This window comes from Nerophis ophidion, linkage group LG01, assembly GCF_033978795.1.
Source record: "Nerophis ophidion isolate RoL-2023_Sa linkage group LG01, RoL_Noph_v1.0, whole genome shotgun sequence".
Classification (NCBI taxonomy): Eukaryota; Metazoa; Chordata; class Actinopteri; order Syngnathiformes; family Syngnathidae; genus Nerophis; species Nerophis ophidion.
The window spans coordinates 55,139,279-55,166,778 of record NC_084611.1 but is presented as its reverse complement, the minus strand read 5'-3'; the positions used below and the strand labels follow the sequence as shown (position 1 = coordinate 55,166,778).

General features: G+C 40.2%; 1 protein-coding gene across 2 annotated transcripts in view; it reads left to right on the top strand.

Annotated features, from left to right (window-relative positions):
• LOC133557349 (serine/threonine-protein kinase 10-like) overlaps positions 1-27,500 on the top strand; it is a 128,210-nt gene that overhangs the window by 8,651 nt on the left and 92,059 nt on the right. For both annotated transcript variants that reach the window (XR_009807751.1, XM_061907753.1), the window contains exons 3-8: positions 17,730-17,778; positions 17,844-17,993; positions 18,898-18,970; positions 20,434-20,628; positions 25,598-25,679; positions 26,546-26,677. Coding sequence is in view for 1 of the 2 variants with exons in the window: in XM_061907753.1 (XP_061763737.1) it covers positions 17,730-17,778; positions 17,844-17,993; positions 18,898-18,970; positions 20,434-20,628; positions 25,598-25,679; positions 26,546-26,677 (681 nt within the window). In the remaining variant the exon portion in view is untranslated. The remainder of the gene's footprint in view (positions 1-17,729; positions 17,779-17,843; positions 17,994-18,897; positions 18,971-20,433; positions 20,629-25,597; positions 25,680-26,545; positions 26,678-27,500) is intronic.

The following is a 27,500-nucleotide window of genomic DNA, read 5'->3' as shown; positions in this document are numbered from 1 at the left end:
CAAGTGGGAACATGTCGAACAGACAACCGTAATTTGTCAAGTGTGGGGCAAAAGTGTTCCTACAAAGAGTAGCATTACTGCTAATATGTAAAATCATTTGAAAAGTCACCTGCTAGAAAATGAAGAGTGCTCTTTCCGCATATCAACATCTCCATTCGGTGCCACACGCCCACACCATTAAAATGCCGAGGCATACATTTCCAGATCAACACCGTATGAAAAATTAGTCAACAACAAAAGGAGATCACGTCCACAGGATCCTACCACATAGAGAAGGACATACACTATATGAGTTCCTATTATGCAGCTCATTTTTATTTGACAGTTATTGAAATATCTTGTGTGACATCATGCACAAAAGTGCACTTTTTTTGTTGTAAACTATTGTAGTGGTGTTCTGTACAAAAAGTGCACTTTAATTTAGTGTTGTTTTGATATGGCATTTAAGTGACATCATGCACAAAAGTGCACTAATAGCTTGTTTTAAAATGTCTCTGACAATCTTGCACTTTCTGTTTTGAAAATGACATGAATGTTTGTACCACTGCTTAATAACTGTTTAGTAAATACAGTTTTGCTAAATTGACTTAGTTGTGATTTCCTTCTCTGCATGATAGTTTAAATGAGCATATATTAATGCAATATGAAGAAGAATGTTTTAATGTAGACACATATAATCATCATACTGCTGTGATTATATGCATCAAGAGTTCATTCAAGGCTAAGGCAAAATATCGAGATATATATCGTGTATCGTGACATGGCCTTAAAATATCAAGATATTAAAAAAAGGTCATATCGCCCAGCCCTAGTCTGAACCTCACGTACAGGCAAGGGGATTCCTTTTTTTTTTTTAAATCACAATTATTAAAAATCAATGATTTGGTTCTTTCCTTTTTCATCACACGTTATCTTGAAATCAGAAAGCTGATTTTTAGGCGCAGTTTGTTGTTGGTGCGATTTTATTCACCTCCTTAAGCGTCACATTTCCCCCACTATTCTTGATGTTGTTTCAGATGCTGGAATAAGTTTGTTGTGATGCTTATTTTTTTTAAAGAAACTTTGCAGCGTGCGGTCACTTGTTCCACGCCTGTGGCCGCAAATCTAAAGCACTGGCAACACCTTTCTTTGTAACAAACTTTTCGCTCTCGTTAGCATTAGCATTTGCCATGTTTTGCTCGGCCTGTGAATCTCCGCTAAAAAAGTAAGGGGTCGGGCGAGGGTTACGGAAGAGAGGAACATCATCATTTTTACCTTTTTAAATCGTCTGCAACAATAAAATAATAAAATGTATCGATAAAATTGATATATTGCCCAGGCTTAGATTTGAGCAATGTATTCCTGTTTTTAGAAGTGTGTTCAACATTGAAAGAAATGATAACGGTGTGTCCAACTCATGTTTCCTAAACATAACAGCAACTTTGCAAAATATTACGAAATGGATTTTAATTGTATGGCACTTAAAGGGTCCCTATTGTGCAAAATAAACTTTTTTTTTAACTGTTGCTACCTGTTTTTGTGTTTTTAGGATCCCCATAAGTCCCAAAAATGTCAAATCTGTTGTTATATACAATATTTATAAAACAATATTATAGGGCTGGGCGATATGGCCTTTAATATCTCAATATTTTTAGCCCATGTCACGATACACGATATATATCTCGATATTTTGCCTTAGCCTTGAATGAACACTTGATACATATAATCACAGCAGTATGATGATTCTATGTGTCTACATGAAAACATTCTTGTTCATACTGTATCAATATATGCTCATTTTAAACTTTCATGCAGAGAGGGAAATCACAACTAAGTCAATTGACCAAAGCTGTATTTATTAAACAGTTATTAAGCAGTGGCACAAACATTCATGTCATTTCAAAACAGAAAGTGCAAGATTGTCAGAGACATTTTAAAACAAGCTATTAGTGCACCTTAGTGCATGATGTCACTAAGATGACGTATCAAAACAACACTGAATTAAAGTGCACATTTTGTACAGAACACCACTACAATAGTTTCTCTTTTGGTTGTTGACAATTTTTTTCATACGGTGTTGATGTGGAAATGTTTGCCTCGGGATTTTGCTGGTGTGGGCGTGTGGCACCGAATGGAGATGTTGATATACGGATTAATTCATTCTCTAGCAGGTGACTTCTAAAATGATGCTACATATTAGCAGTAATGCTACTTTTTGTAGGAACACTTTTCCCCCTGCACTTGACAAATTATGGTTGTCTGTTCGGCATATTCCCACCTGAAGCCAAACCACCGCCAGACGATGGACTCCCTGCTGTTTTTCTTGGGAATGAATTCTTCCTTCATTTGTTACCAGATTTGCACCTTCTTTCTCTTGCATTACCACTCGCACCACAGCTAACGTTACCCATGCTGCTACCTCAGTGCTCCGCGAGGGCGTATACGTATGTGACGTATGTAAGAAGGTGCGCTTGCTGTCTGTGAGAAGGAGACATAAAAATGTACGATACAGTCATTTTCTATATCGCACAGAGACAAATCCACGATATATCACCTATATCGATATATCGCCCAGCCCTACAATATTACCTTTCGTCCAAACTGTCTCCAAATGAGCGGTTTAGAATTTGAGACTTTAGTGATGTATTTTGTCTTAGTTTGTCAGCGGATATCTCCGTATTTACCAAATAAAAATACACACATTTGCCATTTTTATTCAGTTGCAGTCTGACATTGTAGTCAATAAGGTCCCTTTTGTTCTCTATCCTCTTGTTGTGATTCAGACTGGCTCATACATTCATATGCATGATAAAATCTTCCGCTGATACCATTTCTAATAAAAAAGTAGAGTACAGGTCTAACCCAGGGTTTAGCAATATTTTTTTTTTTAAATATTGAAAATGGAATAAGATGGGTGAGGGGAAATATTTTTTTTGTTTTATTATGTTTTTTGTTTGAGGACAAACATGGCACAAACCTTCCCAATTGTTAGAAAGCCCACTGTTTAATACGTTTGCGTGTATGCTTCACTGATGAGACTGTTTGGTCCACATCGTTTTGTCCTACTAATTTCGGCGGTTCTTGAAGTCACCATAGTGTAGGCTGTGACACAACAGTTTGTTTACATGTAAAATCTATTATCCTCCTTGTATATAAGTTAGTTTTGCGTGTCTCATGACACATTATTTGTATGTAATATTAGCTGCATTTTAGATAGTTGTTTGTGTGCCACTTTATTCCAGACCACAGCAAACATTACCTAGCTTGCCAAAGATTGTAATAAAACTATTAGAAGAAGACAGCCTGCCGTTTCCTTTAACTTGGACACACATTAAAAGCCAGTCATTTCCAGGATTTAACTCACCTTCTGAGTAGCCCCTGATTTACTAATAGTTTCTAATGTTGTAACCATCCATCCATCCATTTTCTACCGCTTATTCCCTTTTGGGGTCGCGGGGGGCGCTGGCGCCTATCTCAGCTACAATCGGGCGGAAAGCGGCGTACACCCTGGACAAGTCGCCACCTCGTCGCAGGGCCAACACAGATAGACAGACAACATTCACACTCACATTTACACACTAGGACCAATTTAGTGTTGCCAATCAACCTATCCCCAGGTGCATGTCTTTGGAAGTGGGAGGAAGCCGGAGTACCCGGAGGGAACCTACGCATTCACGGGGAGAACATGCAAACTCCACACAGAAAGATCCCGAGCCTGGATTTGAACCCAGAACTGCAGGAACTTCGTATTGTGAGGCAGACGCACTAACCCTTCTGCGACCATGAAGCCCTTGTTGTAAACATGTGTAGAATAAATATAACATTTAAAAATTTCTGTCAACGAAGATTTGCTTCATCTTGCGACACATATAATATAGGTAATACATCATGTGTTGTCTTCATTATAACACTTTGTGGTTCTTCGGACCACCAAGGATGGACATGACAGGCTTGGCGGTTTTGTTTATTTTTCAATAAACTCGCTCTGCTTTCCAGCAATCGCCTCTTGTGACGGAACCATTCTTTGGGGTGCTTTTCAGCCATCAGCTCTCGTCTTTGTCTCCGTCTCGCTCGTGCTCGGGTTTTCGCTCCACCATCAACCACTCCAGCCACTACCTTCCAGGCTGCTGCCGTTTTATAGAGTGACAGGTGATCAGACAAACAGGCTCAGGTAGGCCATCTACGCACCTGTCGCCCATCTCACACCCCGCCTCGCTGCAGGTCCGCAGGCCACGCCCCTTCACACACTTATATAAGGCTTTTCATTTTTTGCGGCGCCATACAGATTTGTTTTTTGTATTTTCGGTCCAATGTAGCTTTTTCAACGTTTTGGGTTGCCGACCCCTGGTTTAACCGATATATGTCAGTAGACTCGTATACCTAGTAAAATTCCTTGTATGTTAAACATGCTTGGCCAATAAAGCTGAATCTGATTCGGATTCCGACATGGAAGCGCTAAAATCAACGGGGAGAAGACAGTCAAAGGGTGCTTGGCCTGAAGGAGGACTTCGGCACGTAAATAAGATCGCCTTGAAGTGTTTTTGTCTGAAACCGATAAAAACTATTGATCGGCACCCTTGAGCGGTGAAGACATACAGTGTTTTACCTGCTGTGCGCAATCTTATCAAGGCCAAAGTTCACATATGAAGAATTCAATAGCTATGCGCTTGTTAATCATCACAGATGTTTATCATACCTCTCATGTTTCTGTTTTTACAGTAGACTTATTTTTTTTTACAGTAATATATTGGTAGTAGAGTTGTACGGTCTATGGGTGCTAATAAAGTACTGCAATACTAATCAATTGAAATCGGTACTATACTACCTTTGAAAAAGAGCGGGACCATTCTTTCATCCGAATGCCGCCGTGCAGTGGTGACTACAGAGCTGAGATGCGTAATGTTGAATGTGTCAAAACACACATACAAAGTGCACACGATAGTGGCTTTTTTGCCGATATTCCTATATTGTCCAACTCTTAATTACCGATTCCAATGTCAACCGATATATATAGTTGTGGAATCAACACATTATTATGCCTAATTTTTTTGCCATGCCCCGCTGGATGCATTCAACAATGTAACAAGGTTTTCCAAAAATAAATCAACTCCATCCTTCCCTCCATTTTTCTACCGCTTGTCCCTTTTGAGGTCACGGGGGCGTCGCTGGAGCCTATTCAAGTTATGAAAAAAAAATGCCAACATGGATTATTGAAGTCACAAAGTGCATTATTTTTTTTTTAACGTGCCTCAAAACAGCAGTTTGGAATTAGGGACATGCTCTCCCTGAGAGTGCATGAGGAGGTTGAGATGGGCGGGATTGGGGGGGCGGGGTTGAGTTGGGGAGAGGGTAGCGGGGGGGGGGGGGGGGGGGGGTATATTGTAGTGTCCCGGAAGAGTTAATGCTGCAAGGGGTTCTGGGTATTTGTTCTGTTATGTTTATGTTATGTTACGGTGAGGATGTTCTCCCAAAATGTGTTTGTTATTCTTTTTGGTGTGGGTTCAATTTATACGGCCACTCTCAGTGTGTCCTGTATGGCTGTTGACCATGTGTGTGTGTGGTGTGTGTGTGTGTGTGTGTGTGTGTGTGTGTGTGTGTGTGTGTGTGTGTGTGTGTGTGTGTGTGTGTGTGTGTGTGTGTGTGTGTGTGTGTGTGTGTGTGTGTGTGTGTGTGTGTGTGTGTGTGTGTGTGTGTGTGTGTGTGTGTGTGTGTGTGTGTGTGAAAAGCCATACATATTACGTGATTGGGCCGGCACGCAAAGGCAGTGCCAATAATAAGGTTTATTGGCGCTCTGTACTTCTTCCTACGCCCGTGTACCACTCCGTACAGTGGCGTTTTAAAAAGTCATACATTTTACTTTTTGATACCGATAATTTCCGATATTACATTTTAAAGCATTTATCGGACATCTCTAGTGGCGATTAGTACCACCACCTTTGCTTTAAATGCTAGTAAACATTTAAATAATACGTTTTCAGATCTGCACAAGGCGTTTATAAAGAGTGACAGGTAATAATGTTGTTACACCTTACCTGCTGTTCGGCTCCCATGCAGACCTTCGTCGGGGAGCACAATCCAGACATTCTTTCCAGGGCCGATGTTTTCATCGGTGGTGTCACTTAAGGCTGGGCGATATACTCGATATATCAGTCGTTTGTCTCTGTGCGATATAGAAAATGATTATATCGTGATATTCGAGTATACATTCTCACGCAGTTACTTTTATCCCGCGGGCATTACTCTGCAGTTTCTTCTCGCTCTTTCTTGTCTCTCCTTCTCACAGACAGCAAGCACACCTTCTTGCATATGTCACATACGTATACGCTCCTCGTGGAGCAGAGAGGTAGCAGCATGGGTAACGTTAGTTGTGATGCAAGTGGTAGTACGAGAGACAGAAGGTGCAAATTTGGTAACAAATGGAGGAAGAATTAATTCCCAAGAAAAACAGCAGGGGGTCCATTGTCTGGCGGTGGTTTGGGTTCAAGTGGGAACATGTCGAACAGACAACCGTAATTTGTCAGGTGCGGGGCAAAAGCGTTGCTAAAAAAAGTAGCAGCACTGCTAATATGTAGCATCATTTGAAAAGTCACCTGCAAGAGAATGAAGAATGCTTACTCCACATGTCAACCTCTCCATTCGGTGCCACACGCCCAATCAGCCAGGAGACACCGATATGGCGTCACATTAGTGCCAAAAATCCAAGCGCATAAAATCTGTTATCGCGCGCTGATTCTCCACTACGTGCGCTCGCCGTCTTCGTTTTGTCACTTTGGGGGCGGGTATGCTTAGACGGCCCCTCCTTTTTGATTGGTCAGGTGAAAAAAGCTCAAGGCCAAACAGAAGTATAGCAGGGCGGGTCATCGTCAATATGTATCAAGATGATACAGCTCCTGTCGACAAACAAATTCTAAAAAGTCCAAATTTATTGGAGTTGTGGAAAATGCCAATTGAATTTTATCTAAAAGTCTTTGAAGAAAGTAATGTCTCATCTGTTGAGAGAACATCACATAATTAATGAAGTGTCAAGGTCAATATATCTCTTTTCATTCACATACAACCAGTCCCCAGATGTCATACAAGCAGCCTCTCCTCGGCGAGTCAGGCAGGGCTGAAGCAATAACAAATGTTTTTATAGCAGCAGATTTAAGACCATCCATCCATCTTCTACCGCTTGTCCTGTTCGGGGTTGCTGGGGGGTTGCTGTATTGCATTAAAAACTAGATTTTGACCCACTTCTCGGGTGGAAAAACAATAAGTCCATATATCCTCTGACTGCCAAGGTAGCCAGGCTGGGGGGGGGGGTAAAGAAAAGGTTGAGTTGACTTCAAACTGTTTAATGTTGCACTTTTTATATGTAGTAGAAAAGTTTTGTCATTTTATTTAATCTGAGTAACAACTTGAGACAGTTTAATGTTGATGAACGTGCACCCTGACTTAAACAAGTTGAAAAACTTATTGGGGTGTTAGCATTCAGTGGTCAATTGTATGGAATATGTATTGTACTGTGCAATCTACTAATAAAAGTCTCAAATCAATCAATCAAAAAAAGCACTTTATATGTAGAAAGGTTTTGTTAAGAAAACCATTCTGAGCCTTACCTTATTTAGTTTTTATTTTATACATGTTGACCACATAAACCCTGGCAATGGACCCTGTGTGTATATGTATGCTATGCCATTGTTTACAAATTTGGTAAATAAATAACCCAAAAAATTAATAATTTCTTGTTTTCTTACTGTACCGAAAATGAACCGAACCGGGACCTCTAAACCGAGGTACGTACCGAACCGAAATTCTTGTGTACCGTTACACCCCTACAAGATATGTATCGTGTATGGTGACATTGCCTAAAAATATCGAGATATATTAATTAAAGTCCATATCGCCCGGCCCTAGTTTCAACACATGAAACCTTTATCAGCCCCCTGAAACGCCAGCATTGCTTCACCTGAGTTTTTGAACACTTACGAATGTGCTTTTTATATTTTCTATTACATGCACATTCATTTTGGCCAATTGCGTAAACATCTGGAATATCTTAGCAAAAATTGCAAATAAGAATATCTAAACTATCAAACATTCAAGTTAGGTATTTTCATTTTACAGTCCCTCATTTTCCTCACCATTGCCTTCCAAACAATACTCACACAGTGACTAAGGTCGACTGGCGATGTTTATCGGGGCTTCTATGGAACTTGATCACACAATAAGACGGCTGTATTTCCTTCCACACATGAAAAACTCAAGCCCACATTGTCTCCTCAGGCTAAAGACTGTTGTAACTTCATATGACCTGTACAGTATCTACTGTCAGGCCACACATTATGTCACACAGTGACAGATACTTAGCTGTTATTATTAATTGTATTATTTTGCTGGATATTTGTGGTTAAAGGCGCTGTTTGCAACTTCTAGTGCCGTGAAATACAATCTGGTGTACCGTGGGAGATTATGTAATTTCACCTAATTGGGTTAAAATAGTGTTGACAGCTAGATTTTTCCATAAATATTGTTGTTAAAGATTTATTTTTTTGTGAAGAAATGTTTAGAATTAAGTTCATGAATCCAGATGGATATCTATTACAATCCCCAAAGAGGGCACTTTAAGTTGATGATTAATTCTATGCGTAGAAATCTTTATTCATAATTGAATCACTTGTTTATTTTTCAACAAGTTTTTAGTTATTTTTATATCTTTTTTTCCTGCGATGAGGTGGCAACTTGTCCAAGGTGTACTCCGCCTTCCGCCCGATTGTAGCTGAGATAGGCACCAGCGCCCCCCGCAACCCCAAAGGGAATAAGCGGTAGAAAATGGATGGATGGATATTATTTGCAATCCAGTCATTTTAATCCGCAAATAATGTGCCGTTGTTGAGTGTCTGTGCTGTCTGGAGCTCGGCAGAGTAACTGTGTAATACTCTTCCATATCAGTAGGTGGTTAATTGCTTTGTAAATGTCGGGAACGACGACAATGCTTTGTCGTGATCAGAATATGCAGACGATAGCGGGACTCACGGTGCAGGTAAAAAGGTATCTAATGCTTAAACCAAAAATAAACAAAATGAGAGTGCCCCTTAGAAAGGGCATTGAAGGTTCGGGAAGGCTATGCAGAATGAAACTAAAACTGAACTGGCTGCAAAGTAAGGCTGGGCGATATGGCCTTTTATTAATATCTTGATATTTTTGAGCAATGTCACGATACACAATATATATCTCCATATTTTGCCTGAGCCTTGAATGAACACTTGATGCATATAATCACAGGAATATGATGATTCTATGTGTGTACATTAAAACATTCTTCTTCATACTGCATTAATATAGATAGATAGATAGATAGATAGATAGATAGTACTTTATTGATTCCTTCAGGAGAGTTCCTTCAGGAAAATTAAAATATATATTAAATATATTATATATTTATATATAATTATATTATTATATTAATATATAAATATATTAAAATATATGCTCCTTTTAAACTTTCATGCAGAGAGGGAAACCACAACTAAGTCAATTGACCAAAATTGTGGCACGAACATTCATGACATTTCCAAAAGAGAAAGTGCAAGATTGTCAGAGAAATTTTAAAACAAGCTATATGAGTGCACTTTTGTGCATGATGTCATCAAGATGACATATCAAAACAACACTAAATTAAAGTGCACTACTATAGTTAAAAACAAATGAAGTGCACTTTTGTGCATGATGTCACACAAGATATTTTCATAACTGTCAAATAAAAATTAGCTGCATAATATGAAATCAAACAGTGTATGTCATTTGCTATGTGGTAGGTTCCTGCGAACGTTATCTCCTTCTGTTGATGATTTTTTTTTAATGCGGTGTTGATCTGGAAATTGTTGCTTCGGCATTTTGTGGGTGTGGCACCGAACAGAGATGTTGACATGCAGTTTCACGCGCTCTTCATTCTGTAGCGGGTGACTTTTCAAATGATGCTACAAATTAGCAGTATGTGCCACTTTTTGTAGCAACACTTTTGCCGCATTAATTGTTCAACATTTTCCCACTGCCAGACGATGGACCCCGTGCTGTTTTTCTTGGGATCAAATTGTACCTCCATTTGTTACCAGATTCCCACCTTCTTTCTCTCGTATTACCACTCACAACGGGCCGTTAACATCACAGCTAATGTTTCCCATGTCACTACCTTACTGCTCGGGGAGGACGTTTGACGTTTGACATATGTAAGAAGGTGCGCTTGTTTATGTCTCTGGGAGGGGGGACGAGAAAGAGTGTAATATAATGCCTGTAGTGTAATGCCCGCAGCTACAAGCAACTGTGTGAGAACATTTACTCGAATATCACAATATAGTCATTTTGTATATCTCACAGAGACAAACCCGCGATATATCGAGTACATCGATATATCGCCCATCCCTACTGCAAAGTAAACAAATACAGAATGTTGGAGGACAGCAAAGACGTACAGCGTGTGGAGCAGAGACGGCGTCCGCAAAGTGCATTCAAATACGACATGACAATCAACCATGTCTACACAAAGAAGGATAAAAACAACTTAAATAGTCTTGATTGCTAAAAACAAAACAGGTGTGGGGGATAGCGGTCAAGGAAGACATGAAACTGCTACAGGAAAATACCAACAAAACAGGAGAAGCCGCCAAAATAGGAGGGAAAGACAAGAACTAAAACACTACACACAGGAAAACCCCAAAAAACTCCAAATAAGTCTGTGTGTTGTGACAGGTGGTGACAGTACACTTACTTTGAGACAAGAGCTATAGTGATGCATGGTTGGTGATGGTTTATAGCAGGGGCCGGCAACCTTTACCACTCAAAGAGCCATTTTGACCCTCCATCCATCCATCCATTTTCTACCGCTTATTCCCTTTTGGGGTCGCGGGGGGCGCTGGCGCCTATCTCAGCTACAATCGGGCGGAAGGCGGGGTACACCCTGGACAAGTCGCCACCTCATCGCAGGGCCAACACAGATAGACAGACAACATTCACACTCACATTCACACACTAGGGCCAATTTAGTGTTGCCAATCAACCTATCCCCAGGTGCATGTCTTTGGAGGTGGGAGGAAGCCGGAGTACCCGGAGGGAACCCACGCATTCACGGGGAGAACATGCAAACTCCACACAGAAAGATCCTCAGCCTGGAATTGAACCCAGGACTGCAGGACCTTCGTATTGTGAGGCAGACGCACTAACCCCTCTGCCACCGTGAAGCCCCCATTTTGACCCGTTGACCCGTTTCACAAAATAAAGAAAACAATGGGAGCCACAAAACACTTTTAAAATTAATATGAAATGATACTGCATACAGAGTTTTTTTTTCTACTTTGTGTTTGTATAAAGCAGGTGTCACACCTTAATATGAAAATTAAACACCTTAATATGAAAATTAAATGTTAGTGCGGCCCGCGAGTGTTATATGAGTGACGCTTGACAGCAGCACACTTGCCAACGCAATTTTTCTGGGAGACTTCCGAATTAGAGAGCAAGTATCAACTGATTTTCACCCAACCAACAATAACAAGGGCATGTTATGATGACACTGTCTTTAGCGCCCTCTACAACCTGAACTGACAGCTTGCCAGCCCAGTCACATGTTGAATGTGGTTTCTGTACTCACATGGAAGTGACTGCAAGGCATACTTGTTCAACAGCCATACAGGTTACACTGAGGGTTGAGATATAAACAACTTTAACACTGTTACTAATATGCGCCACACTGTAAACCCACACCAAACAAGATTGAGAAACACATTTCATCAGAAAATCCGCACCATAACACAACATGAACACAACAGAACAAATACCCAGAATCCCATGTATCCCTTACTCTTCCGGGCTACATTAAACACCCGCTACCAACGCCCCACGCCCCCTCCCTGCGTCGGTTGAGGTGAGCGAGGTTGGGGGGCGGGGTTTGGTGTTAGCGGGGTGTATAATGTAGACAGAAAGAGCCGCAGGTTGCTGACCCCTGGTTTAAAGTCATATCCAACAATTGTGACAAAAACTTTTTACTTTCAATATCGGCTGCTGGGTTTGATTTTTTAAATATTTTCTGCTGGTGGTGTGCCTCTGAAGTTTTTCCAGTGAAAAAAATGTGTCTTGGCTCAAAAAGGTTGAAAAACACTGGGCTAGCTTATGTTACCATTCGTGGTTTAACAAACATTTGTTTGACAATTTTCTGTATTTTTGACAATTACAAAGTTTATAGAACAAAATATTTTACTGGCCCGGATAAAATTCAAGATTCAAGATTGTTTATTGTCATATGCACAGTTTTTTACTGCGGTCACTCGCCCGGTCTTGTCAACATGGGAGAGTGTGACATAAAAAAAGCAGTCCAAGAGAAGCAACGAACAATTTACAGTCATGTTGTTTAGTTCAGTTCAGTTTCAGTTTCAGTTTATTTGGAACATACATACGATACAATGTAATGCATCACATATTCCCAGTTGTTTCAATACAGCACATCCGAAAAGAAGTAGGAAGAAGCTGAGTTTATGTAATCCTACCCCTTTTCATACCGTAGCAATTGTGTCCCATTTCCTTGTTCTCTGTAACACAACAGTGAATAAATAATAAATACTATATCATAGTAAGTAAACAAATATTAAATACATAAATAATCTTTATTTAAAAAAACACCTGTTGTAGGAACAGTCTCTTAAACTGAATCATATCGGTGCTTTGTTTGACTTATTTAGTTAGTCCATTCCATAATTTAATTCCGCTTACGGATATGCCCCCTTAGAGCAGAAAAGAAACAGCAGATCAACTGGTCTAAAATAGGGGGTCTATTTAAAGGCTAGAGTATACAAATAAGTTTTAAGATGGGACTTAAATGCTTCTACTGAGTTGAGAGACAAAACAACTTTCCTATGGTTGATGCCGCCAATCTGTGAGGACCATTGTGCAGCAGAACAGCTGCTAAAACAACAGCTCGCCTACAGAAAGACGAGAACAGTATGCATGTTGAATAGCCAAGATTGTTTTAAGGCGTTGTGACCGTAGGGCTTTGTTCCAATAAGTGGCTCAGTCGTGAAAAGCTTATCTGCATCGCACAATGCTATTAAACTTCTCTGAAATATTTGGGTTTGTCTTTTCTTACGTGATGTGCTTAAAATACTTATTTTAAGACTAGCGGGTTTTACTTAAACTAATGGTTAAACAACAACTGAAATATTAAGTAGCTAGAACCTGCAGTTAAGCTTTTGAGAGACCTTTTAGTTCCAGGTTCTTCACCTGGTATTCTTTAACCACATTCCCCATGCCCGAGGTGCTGCATTCATAGAAACTGTAATCCTATTTACAGCAGAAGGTCTAAGGCCTAGCATAAGCGGTCTAGTTAGAAGCCGTGTGAAACTATTTTTACAATATAGCTCCAACCGGGCTAATCCTCTTACAGCAACAGCCGTGTTAAAAGATTTTAAATGCCTTTTAAGAGCTCAGAGTACTTCATTCATGCATTACTGTAGCCAGAGTTATCTCCAGATTCTTTGGATTAGACAAGTATACATATTGATTCATTACTTAAAATTTCCTAAGCCTCCAGTAAAGCTGGGCACTGAAGTCACTACTTTTAAAAGTACCGTACGGTACCAATTTTCGTCAGTTTGAGACTTTGCACTGGCTCAAACATTTGGCAGACAAACAAGCATATTCATAGTGGAATGCCTCTAATTATTGTTCCAATTTTCCAATGCAAGCGTTCCCAGGTACCGGGTCAACTAATGGTCCGCAGGGTTTTCTCTACATGTAAATGATCGTTGCGCATCGCCACGGCAAAATTAAAAACCTTGTAAATGAGGGTTTTAGTCATGCAAAAAAAATATTGTATTGTGAATATATTAGTGGCGGGCCGTGCGTTTTCCACCTAGGCCTTCAGTGATGTCCGACTTCTATTATTACCTCTCAAAATACCACAATTTATGTCACCACATGACCATTGCTGGAGAAATACTATACAGGAACACATTTACGCCCTACTAGGAATTGGATCACCTCAACAGTGTACAAAACGGGTTCATTTAAAAATCAATTAAAATGCATCAGCAATTAAAACATATCGTATGTGGTACTGCCAAAATTAAAATAGCAAAAAACATATTAAAAGTGAAAAAATAAAATATTTGAACTTACAATTTTTAACACCTATTTGACGCCAGTGGTACCCCTCGTCGTCAGCTTATTCGAGTGAAAATGGGGGCATTTCCCCATTTTATCGCCATAACAGCTGAGCTAGCTTCCGGGGTTGGCCGACATCGTCTCACAAGATGTACGTAGTTTGTCTTTAAATATCCTTCTTGAAAATGGCCTCGCAAATAGAGATGTCCGATAATGGCTTTTTTGCCGATATCCGATGTTGTCCAACTCTTAATTACTGATTCCGATATCAACCGTTACCGATATATATAGTCGTGGAATCAACACATTATTATGCCTAATTTTGTTGTGATGCCCCGCTGGATGCATTAAACAATGTAACAAGGTTTTCCAAAATACATCAACTCAAGTTATGGAAAAAAATGCCATCATGGCTCTGCCATATTTATTATTGAAGTCACAAAGTGCGTTATTTTTTATTTAAAATACCTCAAAACAGCAGGTTGGAATTTGGGACATGCTCTCCCTGAGAGAGCATGAAGAGGTTGAGGTGGGCGGGGTTGAGGTTGGAGGGATAGGGGCTAGCGGGGGGTGTATATTGTAGCTCCCGCAAGAGTTAGTGCTGCAGCAAGGGGTTCTGGGTTTTTGTTCTGTTGTGTTTATGTTGTGTTACGGTGCGGATGTTCTTTAGAAATGTGTTTGTAATTCTTGTTTGGTGTGGGTTCACAGCGTGGCCCATATTTGTAACAGTGTTAAAGTTGTTTATACGGCTACCCTCAGTGTGACCTGTATCGCTGTTGACCAAGTATGCATGCATTCACTTGTGTGCGTCCGTGAAAAGCTGTAGATATCATGTGATTGGGCCGGCACGCAAATGCTGTGCACCTGTGAATTTTTTCCTATGACAGTTTCACGCTGCAAATCACTGAGCTCCTGAGAGCGGTCCATTCTTTCACAAATGTTTGTAGAAACAGTCTCCATACCTAAGTGTTTGATTTTATACACCTGTGGCCGGGCCAAGAGATTAATACACCTGATTCTGATCATTTGGATGGGTGGCCAAATACTTCTGGCAATATAGTGTATGTTGGCAATCTGGGGGAAACCGTGGTTTTGATTGATTGATTGATTGATTGATTGATTGATTGATTGATTGATTTTTGATTGAGACTTTTATTAGTAGACTGCACAGTGCAGTACATATTCCGTACAATTGACCACTAAGTGGTAACACCCGAATACGTTTTTCAACTTGTTTAAGTCGGGGTCCACGTTAATCAATTAATGGTCCAGCATCAGTTCTAATACTTAGCCTCTATATGTGTTCAAATATCGCTTTCGATTTTAAACAACTTCAGGACAGCAATCGCACGCTACACATTTTGTAGATCACTGTCTGTGGGTATATCTCGGATATATTAAAGTACGTCCACGTCACAGACATGTTGCTTCCGTGCGTCTTGTTTACGTCATCACAATATCCTGTTTCCGCAGTGCTGTTTAGGTGAGCCAAGTCTTTCGATAGCCAAATTTTCAGTGCATCGGTAGCTTATAGTGCATAGATAAAAGGCTTTATGTATCCATTCATACTATACAGTCGTGCTCATAGGTTTACATACCCTGGGAGAATTTATGATTTCTTGGACATTCTTCAGAGATTATATGAATGATAACACAAAAACCTTTCTTCCACTCATGCTTAGTGGTTGTGTGAAGCTATTTATTGGCAAACAACTGTGTTTACTCTTTTTAAATCAAAATGACAAAAGAAAACTACCCAAATGACCCTGACCCAAAAGTTTACATACCCCAGTGACGTTGATCTGATTACATGCACAAAAGTTGACACAAACAGGTTTGAATGGCTAATCAAGGTTCCAATCCTCACCTGTGACCTGTTTGTTTGTTATTAATGTGTGTGTATAAAAAGTCAGTGAGTTTCTGGGCTTCTGACAGACCAATGCATTGTTCATCCAGTGCTGCATAGATGCTTCTGGATTCTCAGTCATGGGGAAGGCAAAATAATTGTCAGAGGATCTGCGAGAAAAAGTAATTGAACTGCATAAAACAGGAAAGTGGTATAAAAAGGTATCAGAGGAATTGAGAATACCAATCAGCAGTGTTCAAACGCTGATTAAGAAGTGGAAAATGAGGGATTCAGGTAGACCAGCAAACATTTTAGCCACAACAGCCAGGAAAATTGTTCGAGATGCAAAGAAAAATCCACAAATAACTTCAGCTGAAATACAGGACTCTCTGAAAAATTGTGGTGAGGCTGTTTCAAGATGCATAATAATGAGGCACTTAAAGAAAAATGGGCTGCACGGTCGACTTGCCAGAAGAAAGCCATGTCTGCGCCAATGTCACAAAGTATCTCGCTGCATTACACCAAACAGCACAGAGACAAGCCTCAAAACTTCTGGAACAAAGTAATTTGGAGTGATGAGACCAAAATTTAACTTTTTGGCCACTCGACCATGCAGCCCATTTTTCTTCAAGTGCCTCCTTAGTGTGCATCCAAGTCATTTGGGTACTTTATTTTGTCATTTTGATTTAAAAAGAGTAAACACAGTTGTTTGCCAATAAATAGCTTCACACAAACAATAAGCATGAGTGGAAGAAAGGTTTGTGTGTTATCATTCATATTCTCTGAAGAATGTTCAAGAAATCATAAATTCTCCCAGGGTATTTAAACCTATGAGCATAACTGTATATTACTTTAATTTGTTTTGTCGGGAAAGACCCTCTTTTTTTAAGGTGTTGCTGCTTTTATTTTGCCGTGGCGCTACACCACGATCAATTACATGTAGTGGAAACCCTGCAGCGAGTAAGTACCCTGCTAGTAAGTACATAGGAATGGGATCAAAAACTATAAGATGTTTGTCCTCGGTGTGTTGCTGTAGTCAGGAAGTAGTCTTTGCCATTAAGTTGAATATGCCAGACTAGTCTTTTGTTGAGCCCTACAAAGTGTGTGTACTGTAAGCATTGCGTTTAATACATACCAGCGGGTTGATTGTAACATGCATTGTAGTTTATAGTTTTGATGACTAATTTTAGAGGTGTTAAAAACGCCATGTAAAATCGTTAATGCTAAGCAGTAGCATGTCTGTGGCATATCCAATGTAAAGTAGCATTGAGCTAACAAATTTTGAAAAGGGAAGCATTACTTTTTTAGAGCTTTTTCATCAGGCATGTTTGATTTGTTGGCTTGGAAAATTACAACATAATTTATCGACGTTTATATGCCTATTTGCCCCCAAAGTGCTTGAGCCAGTTCCAAGTCCGCAACTGAATGTGATGTCACGTGCAAACAAAGATATCAAAATATGGTACTGTTTGATTTTGCGTGAATCGGTACCCGGTACTACCGACGGAATTTGGTTGATACCAAAAAAAGTAGTGAATTTAGTACTAATTCCTACGCCTAATAGTCAATTTTTGTGAGATGCAAAATTTTGAATGTTTTTGTTTGTTAAAGTGTTTGGTTTGGAACATTTTATAAAATATATTATCTTTTGCCACTTTCTTCTGACATTGCCAGGTAAAATATTTAGTAACAAAAAAGGCAAATGTAAGAATAATTGTGGGAAATTTAAAAAATTTAAGAAAATTGACTTTGTCTGTTTTTCTACCCACATTGGCAGATTCTCATTGAGTTTTGTGCAGGAGGCGCTGTGGACGCGATCATGTTAGGTGAGTCCACTTCCACTGTTACTCTATTTGGTCTATATTAAGTGTCCATGTATGTCCGTCCGTAGAACTGGAGCGGCCGCTGACAGAACCTCAGATCAAGGTGGTGTGCCGACAGACTCTGCAGGCTCTCGTCTACCTTCATGACAATAAAATCATCCACAGAGACCTGAAGGCTGGCAACATCCTGCTCACTCTAAACGGTGATGTTAAACTGGGTAAGGATCCATAAAATCCTTTCAGCAGTCAAGTGTCAAGGATGCTTGTTTTGCTGAATACCCCCCCCTCCCCAAGGGACGGATTCCAGATGTCCCAGAAAAAACACAATCCGATCAAGTCCAAAGTCACGGGAGGGCAGAGGGAGGACTAGGTGGTGGGTCGCCTGGCCATATGTCCTCGCAACCAGCCTCCATCCAAGTCCGGTTCCTGGGCCTAGTAGCTGATGAAACAGCCACATTCTTGGCCTACGATGGGGCCGCGGGCGGGCGCCTAATGGCCGCTTGTGTGGCAGGCAAGCTGGAGGTTGCGTAGGCGACGATGATGCTGGAGCTGACTCCAGGACAAGATGCGGCGATGAGCCTATTGGAGACTAAGGTGGCGGTGTCGTGGAAGGACCCGTTGTCAACGAACATGGTTGTGTCGTGGAAGGACCCGCTGAAGGCGAAGATGGCGGCGTCGTGGAAGGACCTGCTGAAGGTGAAGATGGCGGCGTCGTGGAAGGACCCGCTGAAGACAAAGATTGCAGTATCATGAAAGGACCCGTAATTTATTTATTGCATTGGAGGATTAATATTTAGGGAAGCGGCTCACACTGTGTATTGGTATACACCGTTACCTGCAATCTGCCTCTGTCAGCAAAAGGACCAAAAATAAATTGGCGTAAAAAATTGATCAGGACTTCCCCAAAGTCTACATTTTTCTTCAAAAACAAATACATTTTTTCTTGATACGCAATTAAGACCTGAGTATCAATAGTAAAATATAGTGCACAATATTATTCCTATAATCTTCTTTATAACAATACAGTATTTAACTTTGGCTTTTGTTTTCATTGTGGGACAGCGTTAAGATTGTAATTAATGTTCAAAATTCCGTTTTTTTTCTACTGTGCTTGTATTCCAGCTGACTTTGGTGTGTCTGCCAGAAACATCAAAACATTGCAAAGGAGAGACTCCTTCATTGGAACCCCATACTGGTGAGTTAAGTGTCAAATAAAAACATATTTTGGACAATTTTGTTTGAATTTCAAACCCTGTTTCCATAGGAGTTGGGAAATTGTGTTAGATGTAAATATAAACGGAATACAATGATTTGCAAATCCTTTTCAACCCATATTCAATTGAATATGCTACAAAGACAACATATTTGATGTTCAAACTGATATATTTTTTTTTTGTGCAAATATTCATTAACTTTAGAATTTGATGCCACCAACACATGACAAAGAAATTGGGAAAGGTGGCAATAAATACTGATAAAGTTGAGAATGCTCATCAAACACTTATTTGGAACATCCCACAGGTGTGCAGGCTAATTGGGAACAGGCGGGTGCCATGATTGAGTATAAAAACAGCTTCCCAATAAATGCTCAGTCTTTCGCAAGAAAGTATGGGGCGAGGTACACCCCTTTGTCCACAACTGCGTGAGGAACTAGTCAAACAGTTTAAGAACAACGTTTCTCAAAGTGCAATTGCAAGAAATTTAGGGATTTCAACACGTAATATCATCAAAAGCTTCAGAGAATCTGGAGAAATCACTCCACGGAAACCAACATTGAATGACCGTGACCTTTGATCCCTCAGACGGCACTGTATAAAAAAACGACACAAATCTCTAAAGGATATCACCACATGGGCTCAGGAACACTTCAGAAAACCACTTTCACTAAATACAGTTGGTCGCTACATCTATAAGTGCAAGTTAAAGCTCTACTATGCAAAGAGAAGGCCATTTGTCAAACAACATCCAGAAACGCCGCCGGCTTCTCTGGGCCTGAGATCATCTAAGATGGACTGATGCAAAGTGGAAAAGTGTTCTGTGGTCTGACGAGTCCACATTTCAAATAGTTTTTGGAAATATTCAACATCGTGTCATCCGGACCAAAGGGGAAGCGAACCATCCAGACTGTTATCGACGCAAAGTTCAAAAGCCATCATCTGTGATGGTATGGGGGTGCATTAGTGCCCAAGGCATGGGTAACTTACACATCTGTGAAGGCACCATTAATACTGAAAGGTACCAACAGGTTTTGGAACAACATATGCTGCCATCTAAGCGCCGTCCAGTCCAGACCTGTCTCTAATCGAAAATGTGTGGCGCATTATGAAGCATAAAATACGACAGCGGAGACCCCGGACTGTTGAACGACTGAAGCTCTACATAAAACAAGAATGGGAAAGAATTCCACTTTCAAAGCTTCAACAATTAGTTTCCTCAGTTTCCAAACGTTTATTGAGTGTTGCTAAAAGAAAAGGTGATGTAACACAGTGGTGAACATGCCCTTTCCCAACTACTTTGGCACGTGTTGCAGCCATGAAATTCTAAGTTCATTATTATTTGCAAATAAAAATCAAGTTTATTAGTTTGAATAATAAACAGGTTTTGTACTTCAAATCTTCTTTGTCCAACTTAATTCTCACTGCCACATTTTCCGTGCAGGATGGCACCAGAGGTTGTTATGTGCGAGACATCTAAGGATCGGCCATATGACTACAAAGCTGACATTTGGTCACTCGGGGTCACCCTGATTGAGATGGCACAGATTGAGCCACCCAACCATGAGATGAATCCCATGAGGGTCCTTCTGAAAATAGCCAAGGCAGAACCGCCAACGCTGATGCAGCCATCCCGCTGGTAAGTCAAAGTGTAGAACGCTCATGTAAATTGTATTTGAATGATTTTCTGCAATACCTACACATTTGTGTTTTTTTATATCAATTAGGCTGTTTATTATGTTACATTATGGAATATCTTAAAGGTGTCTATTACAACTTTTTCACTTCCCATATTCCACCCGAATGCAGCTGAGATAGGCTCCAGCAGCCCCCGCAACTCTGGAAGGGACAAGCGGTAGAAAATGGATGGATGGATGGATTGATATTGTAGCTTGCAGTATTGGTCGATACTGATATTGATTTGATATGGTATACGTTATACATTCATTATTATTGTAGGATGGAATGTTGGGAAAAGGTTTGACCAAGTGGAATAATCAGAGAACAATGGTAGGTATATAAAAAAAAACCATTCAATTTTAAACGTCTGGATTAAAGATCTGCCACATTTAAGTAGAAGTGGAGTGGTAATTGTTTCTCTCATTACACCTTGTGACCACCAGTGTTTCCCCCAGAAAATGTGTTAGTTAAGGTGGTGACTCTCCAGGGGGAGGGGACCGGGAAAGGGGTTGGGTGGGTGTAAGGATAGGTGTAACGCTGCCTGTCGCCATCACGTCACCACCTCGTCGCTGCCCCCACAGCCTGGGGGCGGGGGGGAAATAGACTACAGACTGCGGTAAAGTAGGCCGGCTTTGTCGCGTGAAGAAGCCTACAACTTTTGTTTGTGTTTTCCACTCCATTTTCTGAATGGTGATATACGATATGTTTCTCGATATTTTTTCCGTAAAGTAAAAACAAAACAGTTCTAGTTACCCATGCTCTGACTACGCACTGCTGATCGGCTGTTACATGCACTCTGAATACGCACTGCTGATTGGCTGTTACTGCTCTGCGTCTAACCAATCAGATTGTTCTGTAGGTGGGACAATGCTGGGTGCTGCAGAGGCAGAACTAAGCTGAGCAGCTTGCTAAGATTTTAGTTTAAGCGGTGGCTCTTTGTTGTTAATGCTGCCACCTTAACAACAAAGCGCTGCAGAAAACCCTGGGCCACCATAAATTATGAAACTAAACACATGTTGAATAATGCGGACATGTTTTTTACTACATGGTTACTATTTTAATACGCTTATGCCTTGGAAACTTAGTATGTGTAAGTAATATGTAACTAGAATTATTTGATCCTTGTTTATATTGATAAATGTGCTGTTTTAGACTGCAAAGTTATTCAGTTAAGGACACTTAGGTATAAATGGCATGTGTGCTATTGTGTGCTTAGCTGTTGTGTAGCTTCTAGGTCCTACTAGCCTATAGCATACTATGTTTACCTTTTGTAAATGACTTGACTAAAATAGAAGAAAAGACCAACCTTGTGGGATTATTAGAAGACATTTCAACATTAACTAGCTGTCCTGCTTGGCCTGCAGAAATGCTTGTATCAGAGATTGTATCACACATTTTACATGCAAATCCATTCTAGAAGTTACCTCCTAGCCGGAGGTTTTTATTTTGTCCACAATATCCATATGACACTTGACTTTTCAGCCCTCCTCTGGGTCATGCCTCTCTCCTCCTCCTGCTCCCGACCGCTCACTGTTAAAGACAACAGTTGATTAGATTCACACGTACCACCTGTGAAATCCAATCACCTGCCAGCTGTGTCTCGCCGTCAGCACATGCCCCGCCCCTGCCCGATGGTGCTCGTCTTCAGCACCATGGACAGCGGCGGTGACTTTTGCTCCGGCAGGCAGCGCTGGCTGCTCCACACTCCACATCCATGTAATGATACTTGTTTTTTGGTTTTTGCTGATATCGGCCCATTTCCCCATGTTCTGTCAAATCAACAAATACAGTGCACTGCTCACAAAATATCGCATTATATTGGACTTCAAAGTACAACTTCAGAATGAACCTGAAATGTATTGTAACTTTTTATAGGTGAACTAAATTTGACATTTGTGTAAATGTCTCATTATTGAGTGTGGTGTCCTTCTAACTCGTCTCGGTAAACTGAACAGTGAACAGTTACCACGACTTACTGGTGACAAATAAAGTAATAAAGCAAAGGTGCTTAAGGGTATTATAAATCTAAGTGAAAAGGTATTGCAATTGGCTCAACATTTTAAACAAAGCATTCACCATCATATCATATGAGTTGGGAAATTGTGTTAGATGTAAATATAAACGGAATACAATGATTTGCAGATCATTTTCAATCCATATTCAGTTGAAACTGCTACAAAGACAACATATTTGATGTTCAAACTGATAACCTTTTTTGGGCAAATAATCATTAACTTTAGAATTTGATGCCAGCAATACGTGACAAAGAAGTTGGGAAAGGTGGCAATAAATACTGATAAAGTTGAGGAATGCTCATCAAACACTTATTTGGAACATCCCACAGGTGTGCAGGCTAATTGGGAACAGGTGGGTGCCATGATTGGGTATAAAAACAGCTTCCCAAAAAATCCTCAGTCTTTCACAAGAAAGGATGGGGCGAGGTACGCCCCCTTGTCCACAACTGCGTGAGCAAATAGTCAAACAGTTTAAGAACAACGTTTCTCAAAGTGCAATTGCAAGAAATTTAGGGATTTCAACATCTACGGTCCATAATATCATCAAAAGGTTCAGAGAATCTGTTGAAATCAGTCCACGTAAGCGGCATGGCCGGAAAACAACATTGAAAGACTGTGACCTTCGATCCCTCAGACGGTACTGTATCAAAAACTGACGTCAATCTCTAAAAGTTATCACCACATGCGTTTACTAACACTTCAAAAAACCACTGTCACTAAATACAGTTCGACCCTACATCTGTAAGTGCAAGTTAAAGCTCTACTATGCAAAGCGAAAGCCATTTATCAACAACATCCAGAAACGCCGTCGACTTGTCTGGGCCTGAGATCATCTAAGATGGACTGATGCAAAGTGGAAAAGTGTTCTGTGGTCGGACGAGTCCACATTTCAAATTGTTTTTGGAAATATTCGACGTTGTGTCATCCGGACCAAAGGCAAAGCGAACCATCCAGACTGTTATCGACGCAAAGTTCAAAAGCCAGCATCTGTGGTGGTATGGGGGTGCATTAGTGCCCAAGGCAAGGGTAACTTACACATATGTGAAGGCACCGTTAATGCTGAAAGGTACATACAGGTTTTGGAACAACACATGCTGCCATCTAAGCGCCGTCTTTTTCATGGACGCCCCAGCTTATTTCAGCAAGACAATGCCAGGCCACATTCAGCACGTGTTACAACAGAGTGGCTTTGTAAAAAAAGAGTGCGGGTACTTTCCTGGCCCGCCTGCAGTCCAAACCTGTCTCCCATCAAAAATGTGTTGCGCATTATGAAGCGTAAAATACGACAGAGGAGACCACGGACTGTTGAACGACTAAAGCTCTACATAAAACAAGAATGGGAAAGAATTCCGCTTTCAAAGCTTCAACAATTAATTTCCTCAGTTCACAAATGTTTATTGAGTGTTGTTAAAAGAAAAGTTGATGTAACACATGCCGTTTCCCAACTACTTTGGCACGTGTTGCTGGCATCCAATTCTAAAGATTAGATTAGATTAAATTAGATAGTACTTTATTTATTCCGTCAGGAGAGTTCCTTCAGGAAAATTAAAATTTTCAGCACAATCCCATTAAAGTTTAGACAAACATTACAGGGAGACAGAACAGGATCGCTGACGGGTCTGCCGGCTTCCAGCGCCCCTTACAAAAAAGATGAGATACAGGTAAACAAAGACGGGGGTGGGATGGGAGAAAAAAATAGAAGATTAAAATAAAATTAAAAAAATCGGTCTCAGCCTGTGTGTGCCCTGGAGAGGAGGTGCAGACTGAGGCCAAGGGGAAAAAAACAAACAAAAAACTCATAGCCATGGTACACATCCCTCTTCCATGTGTGTTAGAGGGAAACATCAAACATCAAAGAACACAGAGGACATTAAAGACATTAAAGCAGCAGATACTACCAGACACTTCTACATACAGCTATGAATAAAAAGTCAAAGAAACATATCCACTGTGGTGGCCTCTGCGGTGTTCTACGCCATCGTCCGCTGGGGTGGAGGGAGCATGGCCAGAGACAGGAGCAGACCCAACAAAGCAACCAAGACAGCCGACTCCACTTTCGGCCAGTGTCCAGTCCGCATGGATGAGCGAGGATACGTCCAAGGTGACTGAGATGTCCGACACCTGCTCACCCAGCCAAGACACCACGAAGCCTCTCCGTCCCAGCGCTCAGTGCTAGCTCTGCATGACTGTCCCCTCACCCGCATCTCCTCCAGTCCCTCCAAACTCTGCAGTCCTGTCCCCTCATCCGCATCTCCTCCAGTCCCTCCAAACTCTGCAGTCCTGTCCCCTCATCCACATATCCGCCAGTCCCTCCAAATCGACTCCGGTGTGGCAGACACCCAGCAGCTGGTCTCCATGGCCAAAAGGCTCCCAGGAGGCAGATCAGAAGTCCACAAAAAAGCACCACAGAGGTCACGAAAGTGGCACCCTTTGTCACACAGTCCCAAAGGGTCCAGGACCAAAAGGCAAAAAAATATAATAAGACATGAAAACAAGAGGGAAACACAAAAGGATGACACAAGAGCACAGAGCTCCTGCCAACAGCAGCCACTACAGCAGCGCCATCTTGGAAAAAAAAAAAAAAAAAAATGTAATAAGGTAATGATTATTTGCAAAAAAAAATGTTTATCAGTTTGAAAATCAAATATATTTTCTTTGTAGCATATTCAACTGAATATGGGTTGAAAATGATTTGCAAATAATTGTATTCTGTTTATATTTACATCTAACACAATTTCCCAACTGATTTGGAAACGGTGTCTGTATTTCAGAAATGTGTAACTCCATATGTGAAAGGTTGCAGTACTTGAGGTTGATAAAGTGTTCCTTAGATTTTGAGTTGTTTATATTGGGAAAAATGGTTTACCGCTATTGTTATGTAATGTGTAACTTTCTTCTTTGAAATTCTTTTAGGACTCCAGAATTCAATGATTTCTTAAAGCGATGTGTGGACAAAAACGTAGACAGCAGGTGGAGTGCAACACAACTTCTGCAGGTGCCCTCTTAAATATTACTCTCATAACTTTTTCCTCCCAGTTACACTGACCTCTGCTCCAGAAAATACACTGTAATCCTTGTTCACCACATACTTGCTAATCCTTGCAAATATTTAATAAACAAACAACCAAGTAATAAATACAGTAATATTAAAAATTGTATCGTAGAAAACACCTACAAAAACAGCAACTTCTACCTCTATTCTATCGTTATATTCTTATTTTTACTGTTTTGTTTGTATTCTTATTGTTGCTTTGTAATCTTATTCTTATTATTTAATTTTCTATTTTATTTCCATTTATACCCCCATTATTTACTCATTATTTTTTAAATTCAATCCATATTTTGTAAACTGCTGCCGAAATTTTTTTTTTCCTGAGGAAAAACTCTTGAAAGAATCAATAAATATCTCTCTATACATCGTCTATCCATCATCCATCTATCTATCTATCTATCTATCTATCTATCTATCTATCTATCTATCTATCTATCTATTTATCTATCTATCTATCTATCTATCTATCCATCTTATCTATCCATCTATCTATCTATCTATCTCTCTATCTATCTATCTATCTATCTATCCATCTATCTATCTATCTATCTATCTATCCATCTACCTATCTATCTATCTATGTATCTATCTATCTATCCATCTTATCTATCCATCTATCTATCTATCTATCTATCTGTCTATCGATCTATCTATCTGTCCATCTATTGTAATTTTTGAGAAAAAAACTTAAGTGAAATCAAACATTTAAAGTTGCGACTATCTCAAGGAGGAACGATAAACATACCTTGTGTATTGGGTGTTGAAATATTTGATGTTTTTTCTTGTTTTGTTTTTGTTTTTTTGCGCAGCATTCATTTGTGTCCAGTGTGACGGACAGCAAACCTTTGAGGGAAATTATAGCTGAGGCCAAGGCTGAGGTGACAGAGGAGATTGAAGAGCACAAAGAGGAAGAAGAGGAAGAAGAAACTGACGGAAATATGGTGCGTGAAGTTAAAAAACAGTTTTGTCTGGGATGTCAAAAAAAAGATATTCTGATTAATCGCAGTTCTTATTCGTAACAATTGTTAATCGGTTAAAAAAAATCAAATATTGAGTTAAAAAAATAAATATATACAAAACCCAAAACCATGTTGTGTAAATCATAAATAAAAACAGAAATTCAAATTCTTTCCAACCTGTATTCAATTGAATAGACTGCAAAGACAATATATTCAATGCTGGAACTGGTAAACTTTGTTATTTTTTGTAAATATTAGCTCATTTGCAATTTGATGCCGGCAACATGTTTCAAGAAAGCTGGCACAAGTAGCAAAAAAGACAGAGAAAGTTGAGGAATGCTCATCAAACACTTATTTGGACTGAGAAAAAAATATATATATATATGTGTGTTTGTGTGTGTTTGTACATATATATACATATATATTAGGGGTGTAACGGTACATGTGTTTGTATTGAACCGTTTCAGTACAGGGGTTTCGGTCCGGTTCGGAGGTGTATCGAACGAGTTTGTAAGCTAAAGTCTTAACAAGCTGCTCTGCTTTCTGCCTCTGTCTGAGCAGTGAGCACCCAGCATTGTCCCGCCCACACAACCATCTGATTGGTTACAATCAAAGCCAATCAGCAGTGTATATTCACAGCGATGTAACAGTCAATCCGCAGTGCGTATTCAGAGCGATGTAACAGCCAATCAGCAGTGCGTAATTAGAACGCATGTTGTCAATGTTTCAGCGTCGACCCTAAATGTGTTTAGCAGCGGACATCGTACTTTCCCCAAATTATAAAAAACACTTCCCAGTCACAACT